The sequence below is a fragment of the Erpetoichthys calabaricus genome, chromosome 4 (genome assembly GCF_900747795.2).
Source record: "Erpetoichthys calabaricus chromosome 4, fErpCal1.3, whole genome shotgun sequence".
In the NCBI taxonomy this organism is placed as follows: Eukaryota; Metazoa; Chordata; class Cladistia; order Polypteriformes; family Polypteridae; genus Erpetoichthys; species Erpetoichthys calabaricus.
Window position 1 is genome coordinate 127914567 of NC_041397.2, and position 15217 is coordinate 127929783.

General features: G+C 35.8%; 1 protein-coding gene across 3 annotated transcripts in view; it reads right to left on the bottom strand.

Moving 5' to 3' along the window:
* The window catches only part of LOC114651134 (probable ubiquitin carboxyl-terminal hydrolase FAF-X), a 420397-nt gene that overhangs the window by 111913 nt on the left and 293267 nt on the right, over positions 1–15217 (bottom strand). For all 3 annotated transcript variants that reach the window (XM_051926098.1, XM_051926097.1, XM_051926099.1), the window contains exons 26-29: positions 6146–6312; positions 2590–2698; positions 650–796; positions 425–571 (exon numbers count right to left, since the gene is read on the bottom strand). In XM_051926098.1, coding sequence (XP_051782058.1) covers positions 425–571; positions 650–796; positions 2590–2698; positions 6146–6312 — 570 coding nt within the window. The remainder of the gene's footprint in view (positions 1–424; positions 572–649; positions 797–2589; positions 2699–6145; positions 6313–15217) is intronic.

Consider the following 15217-nt stretch of genomic DNA (forward strand, 5'->3'; position numbering starts at 1 on the left):
CTTTGTCCACAAAAGACAGTCATATGTAACACTATAGGACGTAAAAGATGGTGGCAACCTTGTCAGCGTGCCCGGCGGTGCTGTGTTTTCTATGAAGCTCATGAACCATCTTTATTTGAAGATCGGGGGCCCAAGTGTTTTCTATTTCTCATATAATTAATAAGAAGTACTATTTCCACAAATTTTTATGGTTTAGAAAGTGCATAGAAAAAAACTGACATTAAATTCTACATTCTAATCTTCAATGTTCTTTGTTCAGCACAAATTCTTTACTGCCCACGGCATATGAATAAAACTACTTTCCAAATATACAATTTAATGACCGAAATGAATACAGTAAAACCAAGCAATGCAAGTAATACAAAATTAGCTCCTTTGTGGTAGTGCTTAAAAAAGTTTCAAAAACTGAAATTACTCAGCGTACCTTAATTAGATTGGCACCACCTTTTTCACAGCCAATGTAGTACTTTTTCTCAGTTGTTTGAAAAGCAAGTAGTTCTTTTGTTACACCTACATGGCCTTCTAGTATTGTTTCTTCAACACCTGTTTCTCCTGTTCTTTTTACTTCATCCTGGAAAAATGCAGAAATTAAAATTTTAAAACTATTCTAACAATAAAAATATTGAATAAATTGACAACTATCTCTTACCCGAATCCTTTTCAGCCAGTCAATTTCATTATTTAAAAGAACCTCTGCATTTGGCAAATTGATGTTACTGTTGTAGGCATAGTTTAGCAAGTGCCTCAATAAAGTAAAATAATCCCCAGCATGCTTTGCTCTCTCTCTTGCTGTACTCTGAAAAATAATAAATTATGTTAAGCTTTACCATAGGAAGCACTCAATCACAAATAAATCAATGGACAGAGAACATTGTTAAAACAAACTGACTTCTGGTCTAGTCATTTCTGGAATTTCATGATAAGGCAAGCATCTTTGTTTTCAGCCACGGATATTAATACAGACCTATGATCTTCAGTAGTTTTAACTCAACCTAAGAGTGATTCTTAATATTCTTTTTTTTTTTTTTTGTTTTTTTTTTAAGGTAAGGATATCAGGGTATTTTGTTTTTAATCTTTGAAATTAATAAAAAAAATGGTACTGTGCAACATGCAGTCTTTATATTTTCAAATGAATGATTTGTTTGTGCCTGAATTAATGAAACAATATTGTAAGAAAGTATACTTTAATACATAATTCTCAAATGTGTTCTGCAATGAACAAAAATGTCACTTTATTCCATATGAATAGATAATTACTTGAAGTAATTAAGGCTTATATATTGCAAGCCATGACAACAAAGTTATTGTGAGCACGTAAAGAAACAGGGAATTTTGCAGAAGAGTAACAACCCCAGGTAAGTAATTGTGAACTGGTGAACTAAAAAAAAGAACAATGTAGAATAGATATAGATGGCAACAGTTCTAACTCTTTAAGGGATATTGGCAATGCAAGTTTGAAATTCAAAGAAAATCAAAAGATGTTGTAGACCTCCAGACAATAAAATCTAAAGATACTTCTTAAGAAACAGCCAAAATACTTTTCATGTGCTTAATATTTGCATAATTGGTTATACAGATTAACAGTGCACCAGTTTTACGTTCTAGTATACAGCTTTTTGTTGTACGTACGTGCATAATCTAGACAGTAATTAAAGTAATGCATTAACTTTGTTGTTCTGACTGTAATAGCTTTTTGTCTACTTACTTGCTTGGATAAAGTCATCAGTCAAGTATTGAGTAATAATATCAGCTCACTGGAGCTGCTTACTCTTGAACATACTATATACACAACTGTCAATGAGTTAAACATTCCTGCATTAGATCAAGTTCTCTTCCTTCTAGTGACTTGACATTTTTTCATGATCATCTAAAGAAACAGCCAAAATACTTTTCATGTGCTTAATATTTGCATAATTGGGTATACAGATTAACAGTGCACCAGTTTTACGTTCTAGTATACAGCTTTTTGTTGTACGTACGTGCATAATCTAGACAGTAATTAAAGTAATGCATTAACTTTTTTGTTCTGACTGTAATAGCTTTTTGTCTACTTACTTGCTTAACAGTGCACCAGTTTTACATTCTAATATACAGCTTTTTGTTGGTATTCCTGTTAAGTTAAATTAGTAACACTGATCTAAACAATGAGCAATCTACATTAGGACATGCTTTCAAGGACTGCTAAGACCTTCTTATTATGTCAGCACTTCGGTTTTACCAATTTAAGTATACAAAGTTAAATTAGTAACACTGATCTAAACAATGAGCAATCTACATTAGGACATGCTTTCAAGGACTGCTAAGACCTTCTTATTATGTCAGCACTTCGGTTTTACCAATTTAAGTATACCAAAATGTTGAACAAAGAAACAAGGAAATGGAGCACTTGTACTTGCATCAAAATGTTCACATATTAGGAGATTGTTTTTAAAATTCATGTAAATATCTTCCTTAAACCCAGCAGCTGAAACTAAAAAAGTCAAGTCAACAAAGTGTATGACCAATATGGCAACAACGAATGATCAAATTTAAAAGATGTTGGTTTTGATGAAGAGAACCACATCAAAAAGCTAAACACATCACACTTACCCCTAAAACTGTAAAGAGAAGAGTTATAAAGAAGAGTAAAGGTCTGTGTCCCATGCAACATCTAGTAGCCATTAGAAAAAACTGCTCCTGAGCCATCTGACGAACAGTTCTTCAAGATAAAAAGTATAAATATAAAAAATTTATACATATGATATATAATATGAATTTACTAAGTCTTCAGATTCATTGTATATATATATATATATATATATATATAATACACACACACATACAGAAGGCAATACATATAAACACTGAAAACTGGGCAATTGATTAGGTGATAAACATATAAAACCTATCTATAACAGAAGCCAGCCATTAAATATTCATAGTCTGTCAATATTATAAATTGCTCCATCAATGTGTAATAGAGACAAAACCAAGAGAAACACACTCATAAGCCTAAAATGTTTTGCATTGTTATTACAACAAAGCCTTAAACGACCTTGCACCAAACTATATCAGTGACATTCTCCACCATTATATGCCTGTCCGCCCACTAAGGTCCTCTGATTCTGGCAATCTTGTTGTGCCCCTCACTAATCTACACTCCATGGGTGACAGGGCCTTAAGCTGTATAGCGCCCAGTCTCTGGAATGACCTACAGAAATTAATCAGATCAGCTGACTCCATGAATTCTTTTAAAAAACAACTCAAAACTCATCTGTTCAGGAAGGCTTTTAGCTCCTACCCGACTTTATTACCCTTCTTTCAGTTTACCTCTATGTCAAGATGCTCAAGTAATCTGTATGTGTGTGTGTGCTAGACCATCAATTATGTTTTCTGTTAAGCTTTTCTCTGAATTTACTATCTTACTCTTCTTTATTTATTTATTTGGTTTAGTACAATGCTATATACTGTATACCCTGCCATTCTTTCTTAAACTCTGAAGTACCTTGAGCATGGGAAAGGCGCTATATAAATAAAATGTAGTATTATTATTATAAATCATGTAGTACTACTGACAAATGAAAGAGGGAGAGGGGCAGGGGCTTTTTGTTTCTGGGTTACCTTCATTTTCTGGAGTTATTTCACAGTATTTCAGCAATAAATACACGTCTTTTGCATGTTGTGAGCATACGACTAGATGGCATGACAGGAGTAATGCATGATTTTTCCATGAACATTTTTCATATTGTTAGTGGTTGGTCAGTGTTAGTCACCATTGTGTAGCAGTGCTACTATTAGTTAAAACCGCATCTCCCAGCAGTCCCTGCAGGGGCTGTTGGGGTCAAAAGTGGTCACAGTGGCTTAAAAGGAGGGCAGGTGTCCAAAAAAGAATAAAAAGGTGCTTTTTGTTGTATTCTGTGTTCCGTGTACCTGCCTGGCTGCCTTCTGTTGATTAACCATATATAGTCATTGTGTCCTGGATTGTTTCATTGTTGGGGTCTGGATCGTCTTCTGTCTACCTGTGTGCTGAGGACTGATAGTGGATTCATGGCTTTCCCGCAAACAAAGGAGTGCTCCTGAACCATCCACCTGTCTTCACCTTTACAGTGTCTACCGGTAGTCTCTGGACTTACTATCGTCATCATTTCATTACATCTGGTGCTGTTTTCCATGGACTTTGCTGTGGGAGGTTGTTTGTATTTATGTGTTTAATGTAATTTCGCCGTAGCGGTACAGGAGTGGTATTGTTTCCATTAATTTCATTATATTCTTTAATTGCTGCAGTGGGTTGGCACCCTGCCCGGGATTGGTTCCTGCCTTGTGCCCTGTGTTGGCTGGGATTGGCTCCAGCAGACCCCCGTGACCCTGTGTTCGGATTCAGCGGGTTGGAAAATGGATGGATGGATATTCTTTAATTGTTTCTTGATTCCAGTGTGCATTATTTTGTCTCTGTTTGTGAGTATGTGCGGGTCGGGCCAAGACTGTGAGCGTCGCTGGGATCTCCTCCATAAAAATAAATAAATCACTGACACCTTGATGGTGTGAATGTTGGTGGCACCCGACCGCTACAATTGAGTCCAGTTTATCAGAAACTTTGCATTCATTCATCACTAAAAAATGAAATTCAAAGCTATGCTAAATTCTAAGCCATCCCTATAAACTATATGGGGTAACAAACATAAAAAATTGGCATTTCTGTGTGACATATTCCTTTATAATTAGTTTAATGATTGCTTGTACCTATAAAGTCTAGAGCACTTTTATACTTGTTTTGGAAAATTTATGTAACCAAGCCTTAAAACACCTGTTTCAAAACAAACCCTATACTACTGACACAATTACATTTGTAAGTCACTTGAAATAAAATTATCTGATAAATGAATAAAAGTAAATGTAATAAGCTGTCAAAAAATTGTGTGATTTTAATATTGCAGTTACATTGTAAAAGCAGTATAAACTACCTGGTTGCAAAAAATAATCAGACAGACAAATTACTGCAAAGAACAAAAGTAATATATTATGTTCACATCACATGCAGATTCACTGACCTTTATATTAAAAAACATACATGAAAAAGCTCACATAAACCTGCAAGCTTGAACTAGAAAGGCTATGAAAGTAAGTAACAGAAGAGGGTAAAACCGATCACCAAAAAAAAAAAAAAAAGCATAAGTCAGAGTTAGAATAAAAACATGAAAATTCTTTGCGAAGTCCCAGCAACATTAATAGCACTCATTATGGTATTTGGTACACTGTATTAATCATGAACTTATCAGAACAAAATAAGCCAACATATAAAAATTTCAGTCAAATTCAAGATGTATCCAGCCAAAAGGGAGAACAAAACTAAAAAAAATAAACAGTAAAACATGGAAAGGGCAAACATATCCACAAAAAACCTGGAAAAAGCTACCATTCATCACTCAAGAAGCTGGCTAACAGAAGACTAGTTTCAAATCATACTACTATCACTGTCTCTGCATAATTTGCATATTCTCATTATGTTTCTATGAGTATTTTTCTGTACTATGATTTTTCTCTCATAAGCCTAAGACAAGGGTGTTTCCCTTAGAAAGGGATCTTGTTATTGTAATTCATATATATTTTTGGCCATCTTGAAAACTAAATTAGGAACCCATGACAATTATTATTAAATGTCTATGTCATGGAAGATTTGACTTTAGGAATTTTATTTTTAGAATATTAAAGTGATGAAACATTTACTAACTAAAAAGAGAATTTAACATGAAATAGACTACTTTGACTTATTAAATAAGTCAATCATACACGTAGTAACCACAATCTTTTACAAGCTATAACACAGTAGGAAGAAATTATCTAACTAAAACAAAATAATATTCCTATTAGCAACATCATCCTTTTAAAGAAGAACTTGTAATCTCAGTGTTTGCTAAGAGGCACGTATTGGTCAAACTGATTAATTTAAGACCTACTATACAGAGAAGACTCATTTGTGTAACTGTAGGACAGTTACAAATGACAACAATGACTTTTCTTTATTTTTTCTTATATCATATAAAATCTAATCATATAACCATATAATGGATGGATCAATGGATACAAGAAACCTTACATAATCTAGACAGTAATTAAAGTAATGCATTAACTTTTTTGTTCTGACTGTAATAGCTTTTTGTCTACTTACTTGCTTTGGCAATGTAACAGCAAATCGATTATGAAGGTCTGCCATGCCTTTTCTTTACTAAGTGCATCCAAAGCTGTTGGTATCAAGGCAAAGCAGAGAGTCATAACCTCTAGTGCTTCACAGCAAACCTGCTCATCTTCCATATCAGGTTCATTTCCAGCATTAGTCTAAAATAAAGGAAAAGCAGTCTTTATTTTTTCCATAATGTCCCACTCAAATTTACAATATCAAAATGTGTGAAATTAAGGATCCTCTTGGAATTCCATGCTACAACAACTAAAGGAAATATTTAACATGTTTACCCTACTGAAATAACAATTGTATTAATAACAAAATTTACGGTTTCATTATATTTTCATGCTATCCTTCTCTAAATAACAAAACTGACAAGCATTAAATTTTTGCTAAACTAGGTTCAACATTCTGTATTCCGATCTCTTAACTTTCTGCACACTTGATTGTGTTGTAGATTTAATTTTAAAAGCATACATTTGCCATTTTGCCCATCTATCTACACAGTAACATACAATGGCAAAGTGAAACTATATTTTAAGAAAGGTTTGCAAATGTATTAAAAAATAAAATGAAATCTCTCATTCATATTAAGTATTCAGACCAAATTCAGTACTTTGTAGAAGCTGCTTTGGCTACCATTTCAGCTTTGAGTCTTCTTGAGTACATCTTTACAAAATCTGCAGACACAGATTTGAACAGTTTATTCCATCCTTCCTGGCAGATCCTTTCAAACTCCATTAGATTGGATTAAAAAGGCCTATTAACTGCCATCTTCAAGTCTCACTGTATATGTTTTATGTGGTTTTCTCCAAGGACCTCTCTCCCATTTGGCTACATTCATCATTTCCTCAATTCTGACCAATCTCTGTCTCTGCTGCCGAGAAGTGCTCCCATAGCATGGCACCACCAAGCTTCACCATAGGGATGGTATTAGACATGTGATGAGCAGTGCTTGGTCTTCACCAGACATGGAGTTCTTCCAAAAGAGTTACATTTTTGTCAAATCAAACCAGAGAATACATTTTTTCCTCATTCTCTCAAAATCCTTTAAACTGTCATATGCCAGTGGGCATATGTGGGTAACTGATGTTTTATATTATTTGAAATTGGAAAAAATCAAATTCTCACTTAAAAGGATCTGTGCAGAACGTTTTCAAAACCCGGCGGGATCTAATCAATAATGTTTTAGAATAAGCTCTTAAAGCACTGAGGAAGTAGATTCTCTCCCCATTTCTTTATCGTCTTCATTTATTTGTATCCGCCTACTAAACTCTTTAATTTATCTATTTTTTACTATTTTTAAGATTTAGTCCGTTGGCCATGCTCTCTTTCTCAGGGGTGGGGGCTGATTTGTTTTCAATCCTATTTTTTTTGTAAAAATTGATCTATTTGTATGGAATGATTACAATAAAATAAATTTAAAAAAAACTATCATATGCCTTTCACTCAAGAGTAGTTTCCATCTAGCCACCCTTCATAAAAGCCTGACTGATGAAGTGCAGCTGAGATGGTTGTTATTCTGATAGTTTCTCCTATCACAGCAGATGTTTTTGAAGCTTCATTTCCATGACCATTGAGAGAGAGTGCCAGGTTACTCAGATCAGCTGGGTGGCAAAATCTAGAATGAGTCATGGTGTATCAAAAAATCTTTCATTTCATGATTATTGAGGCCATTGTGCTCATGGGAACAAGCAAAGTTTTAGAAATATTATATATATTTTTTATACCTTTAACCTGATCTAGGCCTCACAACAATTATATCACAGTGGCCAACAGAGACTTCAATGGTTTTTGATTTGACATGCAGTGGGTATTGTAGGATCCTTTACAGATGGAATCCTGTTGTAACAAAATTTATGGGACCATAAAAATATTTTGTTATATCGGAAATTTCATTATAATGAATATGGGGAAAATATGTATACAGTAGACCCCCGCGAATTCGCGATTCAGATACCGGAAACCGCAAATATCCGCCACAATTTTTATGGCTTTTTCGTGGCAATACTGTAACTGTAGAGAGAACTGGAAGCAATCGTAGAGGAAAACGCAGCTTGGGATGGTGAAAGTAGCCAATAGAATTTGAAACTGCAACTCCCAGCAGTCCCTGCAGTGGCTCCGATTGGTCTTCTGCTGAGAGTGCAGGGGCTGTTGAGGTCAAAGGATGTCAGTGCGGCTTTTAAAAAGAGGGCTGATGACCAAAAGCAAAAAAAAAAAGTTTTTGTAATTTGTGTTTCAAGTTCCTGTCTGTGTGCCTTCTGTTGGGTTACCTGTACTTATTCGTTTTGCTCTGGATCGTTTCGTGATTGGCGTCTGGATTGTCTGCTGTCAGCCTGTGTACATGAATTCTTGGCCATACTGCGAAGAAAGGATCTCTGGACTATCTACAGTATTTTCATCATTACATTTCATCCGTTGCCGTTTTTTATGGTCTTTACTGTGTGTGTTTTGTTTGTGCTATGTTGTATTTAATGTGTAATCGCCATAAGGGGAACAGGGGTGGTATTGTTGTTATTGTTTTACATTCTTTATTTGCTGTTTAATTACCGGTTTGCTTTGTTTTCATCTCTGTTTGTGAATGTGTGCGGGCTGGGCCAAGGCTGGGTACGTCCCTGGAATCTCCACCATAAAAATAAATAAATCACCGTCTTCTCGATGGTGTGAATCTTAGCAGCACCGGACTGCTACAGTGTTATCCATTTCTCCTTGCTGCTGATTTGACTGCTGCCCTGTGACACGCCTCCAGCTGAGTGTTCTTGTATTTTCCGTTTTGTTCTTCTTAAAGCCCCAAGATGCCGCCGAAAAGCCCTGCACCTTAAGGTTTCTGGCAATGAAAATGCACTTGCATGAATTACAGTACATATAGCAGTAACATCAGAATTTTACATTCTAGCACTGCGGGAGACATAGCAGTACAGTACAATATACGGGTTTACCTTTACAGTCTTTTTTTTTTTTTTTTTAGATATTAAGCGGAGTTTGAAATGAAATTAAAGTGTTATGGGGGCATATTCAGGGGTTAAACTGTAAAAATAGGCATTTTTTTTTAACCATATCCAAAATTCCAGTTTTTTCACAATTCGTGGGTGCTCCAGGAATATAACCCCCACGAATTGCATGGGTGTACTGTACTATTGTGACCAGGGTCACCGGTGAGTCACCATCTCTAAAGGCAGCAGCTCAACAACAGCTCTGTTGTTGCTCTGCTGTGTCTGGTAAACAGTAAACCGAGGGCAAAATAATCGGTTGTCCTCTGCAGGATAAGGCTTACTGAGTAATAATGTGCTTGTCACATGATGTTTAGAACATTTAACACTGGACTTTGTCCTGCTCTTCCTCACACTGTCCTAGTCTGCCACAGCAGTGATTCCGAGGTGCTGGAGTTCTTCTAATCTGAAGATGGGAGCTAAACCAGGGCAATTGCCACCATGTCGCAGCTCGTATCTCTGGTGCTTAAGTACTGAAGTATCAGTTCCAATTTTGAATGAAGTCTCGAGACTGTACCTGCCTACTCTATACAGTAATAAAGTACCGGTATTTACTGTACCTTGGAAACCTGGACTCACCTTCCTGTCTCTCGTGCAACTCTGTCAATCAAGCTTAACTATACCTATATAAAAAACAGTGCTTCTTAAACTGTAAAAAATATTTTATTTGAAAATGAGTTGTTAGATGTAACTTTTTTTTTTTTTTTTTTTTTAAACAGAAATATGGGTATGAACACAAAATGAAAATAAGACGTTTAGATGTAACTTTTTTTTCACCAGCGTTTCTCTTTTTTTGTTCATCATGTTCATTACAAAGAAAACTTTGAGAGGTTCTATGTTCAGTATCCACACACAACTACCCACATGGACACTCAGATGCACCAACTTAGAATTCGGCTATGTGTTTGAATACCGTGCCTACACTCTTGCCGAGTCTTGCCGAGACTGCCCAAGACTAGAAATTTCACAAAAGACTATCATTTTTTTTGGTCTAACAAGAAAGACAGCCTGTTGAAGAGATCCTGAGGCTCGGTGAAAGTATAGGTACAAAATGTAATCTTTTTGCTTCACATTTTCAAACAAGAACACGGTCATCTAACTGCTCAGTTACATTATTAATGCGCATCTAAAAGTCGAAGCTAATTGTCTCTTTTTTATTAACTTTTTTAAGCAAAACTTAGAACAGAAAATATGCAAGGTATCTCATTGTTCACGTTCACAATTCAAATATCAATAGTTCAGACAAATTCAAAATAGGTGAAGCAGTAATACTACCATCATCATATCAAGGTAGTTCAAGAGCATTGCAACAGTTATATCATGATGCAGTGGCAATATCCCAAACTATCGGTCGGCCAGGTTTATTTATTACAATGACGTGCAATCCACAATGGCCAGAAATCCGCAGATTCTCGAGAACAATGCCAGTGGCCAAATCGGCTCTGGATATTCCCACTTTCGTAAGTAGATTTTTTTTTATCAGAAAGTCTTATTTTTATTGAATGAACTCGAAACGGTGTTTGGTCAAATCAGAGCATACATTTACACTATTGAATTTCAAAAACGGGGTTTGACTCACATGTATTTATTGGTTACTTTGCAAAATAAATTATTAACTACTGATGATGTAGATCACTTTGTCTGTGCTGAAATTCCCAACAGAAAAACCTATCCTGAATTATGGTACAAAGTCATTAAACACATGTCTCACAGACCACATTTAACAGATTCAGTATGTTGGGACTCAAAAGAAAAAAAAGTGTTTAAAGAAATTTCCAAAAGTGTTTGTTCAAACAACAGATACGTCTAAGGCTGGCTTTCCTGATTATCACCAAAGAGATAATCATCACGAACAACACACTTATCACGGAAAGAAAGATGGTAAAATTGGGATGTTTGATAATTCAAAGATTGTACCATATAACCAGTATTTGCCCAAACGATTCGATTGTCATATTAATGTCGAGTATTGTGCATCAGTTATGAGTATTAAGTACATCTACAAGTACATTCATAAAGGGCACAATAGAGTACGCGTAACTTAATCGAAAGAACAGTCTCAGCACGAAGTTCAAGCATATTTAGATACTTGGTACGTCTGTGTAATGGAAAGCGGGTGGCATTTAATGGAATTGCCAATGCACGGTCAAAGTCATTCTATTGAATTATTACCGATTCATTTACCAGGTCAGAATATGATTCAATTTAAAGAGGGCGAAGAAGCAGAAGCTTTAAAAGGTAGCGAAAAATAGATATACAAAATTATTGGCTTATTTTGAATTTAATAAAACAGATGTAAATGCAAAAGCATATATGTATGTGCAAATTACACAAAATTACACATGGCAGAAACAAAAGAGTCTGGCATCCAAGAAAAATGAATTGCAAAAGTGTTGCTCAATTAAATATTGTATCACCAAAAGATATAGAACGGTTTCATTTAAAATCGTTGTTACGTGAATCGAAAGGAGCAACGTCGTATAAAGATGTTCTAACTATAGCTGGAACCAAGTACGGTACATTTCAAGAAGCGGCGCAAGCAGCTGGGTTATGTAAATCGAATGACTACATGTTTAAAATGATGTCTGATGCCTCTTCTGTAATGATGCCTGACAAATGAAGACACTTCTCTGTGTTAATTATGATGGGTGAAGTTGATGCTTTACAATTATAGGAAGCGTTCAAAGGAACGTTATCCAAAAAGTCGAACATACAAACGGCTCTGTCGATCATCAAAAAAATGTTAGAAGCAAAAGATTTAATGATGCAGCAATTTGGACTTCCAGGAGAAACAAATGAATCAGAGGTAAAGAAAGAGATAACAGAAGTCGAAAATTTAACAGTGGTGAACCATAAAAAATTAGAAATGTTAATTCCAAATATTGTTTTTACTGACGTTTTAAAGTAAAAGTGAACATAATACATATGTAACAATTCCCATGAAAAAAACAATCTCTTTAAATTGTATTTCCGGAAAAACAAACCTGGGGGATAGCAGGCAAAGCCCCCTAGTTTCGTTAAAACAAAAAAACATGATGTTGTATGAATGTCTGTCCAGGGCAATAAAAAGTATGTGATGGTTGTAACCGAGCAAGATGCAGGAGACAGAACGATATGGAAGAAGATGATCCGCTGTGGTAACCCCCAACAGGAGCAGCCGAAAGAAGAAGAAGAAGAATTACACTGAAAATTTAGTTACTTTGGTATCTGGTATAATGGGATTTGACCTGTATACACACAGGAGTGTGCTTTTCAAAACAATTTCCTATCAATTCAATTTGCCATAAGTGAAACCCAGTCAGGTTCTAGACCAGTGCTACCCAACTTCATGTGTATCAGGGCCCGAAAAATGGGAATTTGCTCAACTGATGGGCCACAATGCAAAAACAAGTAAACATTTTCTGACATTTTTGGCTTTGTTTCCTAAAGATTAAGTTAGAATGTTTTAATACTGCCATGCTCCACCATAAACATAAACTAATACAATCTGGATGCTTATTACAATTCCCTCTTGTCTGCCTTAAACAATTCATTAATACAACTTGTAAAGGGGAAGACAACATCTTTAGGGCACTATTTCCCCCAGAACACTAGATGGCAGCTACCCTGGATGGCAGCACCGCCCCAGATTCCCAAAGGGCACCATGGGACTTGGGAGTTCTTTATCTCAGCCCTGTTGGGTACCGTAAAAATGGAGGAGCCATATGGCATAGGGTTACCGCTTAACTCAATATAAAAGGACTTGCCAGCCTCACAGGGACGAGCCAGAGTTGGGAGGTGTACAAAGTTTGCGAGGAGGAGTGGAGGCGGACAAGAGAGAAGTAGTGTGTTATTTGGTGTTTATACTGCAAAATGCTTCCCCACTGAAATAAAGGTGTGATGTGTGATAAGGCTAGGCTCTGTGTCTGTTGTGTCCACGGTTTGGGAAGCTGTACGCCCCCTGGTGTCCACAAACTGTAAATCCAAAAAAACATGTAAAAAATATTTTGCTTAGTGAAAATTCAGTTATGATTGATTTTATATATGTAGCATCTTGTTCTTTTGTGAAAAATGTGTTATGCAGTTACTGTCAACTGTAAGTCATATGTACATCAAAATACATTTAATATAATACTATACACAAAACACAGTGTAAACTCGTCTAATATGAAGACGGTTTGCATTTTGCTGACCAATTTCTTTATTTTAGGCTGATATTCAGTTGTTGCAGCACACAGCCAGTTGGTGAGATGCTTGTCAGTGAGGGAATTGCTGTTTGCAATTGATAACCTCAATTGCTGAAAATGCATTTTTGCATGTGTAACTGTTTGCAAAACTGGTCAAAATTGTTTTGCGCAAGTTTGTCACAGCACCATAGTCTAGTTTAAAACTGATTCCTCTTTATTCTTATGTTGTAAAATGCAGATCAACAAGCTCACGCTCAAATCTGGCTTTTGAAACACCAAACATCTCTGTGAGCTCTGAAGCAAATTTTACTTCAGTACTAAAGGGATTTTCAACTGCACAAATCATTGGGATCAGTTGTTTTAGGTCATTAAAATGACCGTTAAATTCTCTTTAAAGTTCAGCAAGATAATCTGTGAACTCTGCTGGGTGGAAAGCAGTGCTGAGCGTCTGACCAACTCGAGCACTAGGGTTGGAAAATTAGTAAAACTGGCTTTTTGAAGCTGTTCTTGATAGAGAAAAAGCTTTTCCTAAAAGGCCAACACATTACTAACAAGAACAGAGAGAACTGTCATGTTTCCTTGTAACTTCAGGTTCAGTGCATTTAAATGCCCTGTGATGTCAGTAATAAAAACAACATCCAATATGAATTTTTCATCGAGATATGCCAGATCAGTGTGCACCATCTGCTTAATAAACACTTAAATTATTGGGAGAAAAAAACCTCAGAAAATGCTACCTTGGCTTAACCATTAATCTTTGGTGTGTAGCGTGATATTGTGAGCATTTCATACTCATCCACTAAGAACTGAAACTCTTGGTGCTTTAGTGATTGTCCTCGGAAGTAAATTACAATCCAAACTACCTTCTCCATTGTCACCTTCAGATTTCCTGTTTTTAGTTTACAACATAACTGCTCTTGATGGAGAATGCAATGATATGCAAAGTCTTCACAGGTGGCGCAGTGGTAGTGCTGCTGCTTTGCAGTAAGGAGACTGTGGAAGATTGTGGGTTCGCTTCCCGGTTCCTCCCTGTGTGGATAGCGCTTTGAGTACTGAGAAAAGCGCTATATAAATGTAATGAATTATTAATGAATTATTATTAAAGACCCTTCTCATCCAACTATTGATGGAGCACCATCAATTGTACTCAACAAGTTTACTCAAGTCAATTTCATTTCCTGGTCTTAAAAAAAAAAAAAAAAAATCAAACAGGCAAACAAATATTCTTTCTTCTTGTTTGGCCTTTAAGAGGGAAATGTGTGAGTATTTCCTCAACAAGATCCATGCCATTACAAAAAACACACCCACACCATGAAATGGGCCATGTCTGATATATCAGTTGAATCGTTGATCTCCAGACTAAAATGTTCTGCGTTACTTAGGTGTTCTATAAATTTTTCAAAAAGATTACCAGAAAATGTTTCAACTCTTTGGGCTAGTGTAGAATCTGACAGTTGCAATTTAGATACCTGACCAACAATATTGTCTGTTTTTAAAATCAGCGAAAAGGCATTCACTACACTTCAAGAAACATATCTTAATAAGCTCACCTGCGGCTCTTTACAATGTTCTACCCTATTTTATATGATGAATCACTCTCTTTATTTTGCATTGTAGTAACTTTTGCTGGCCATTTAGGCTGCCTAGAAGTGAGTGGATTTTACCCTTTCTGAAACTGGTCTGATTGTGATATAACTTTCTGAAGTCAGTATGACAGGCTTCATGGTGATGCTGGATATTTGCATGTTCTGGTATTGCTATACTTCTCTGACAAAGCAGACAGAGGTTTATTATTTATTTCAATACATTTGCTATTTCAATAACATGCTTTGTTAAATGCTCCATGATTGTCTGAAAGTTTGTGTTTTTATATTTCAGTTTTCACCAGTAACTTTCTAAACGTT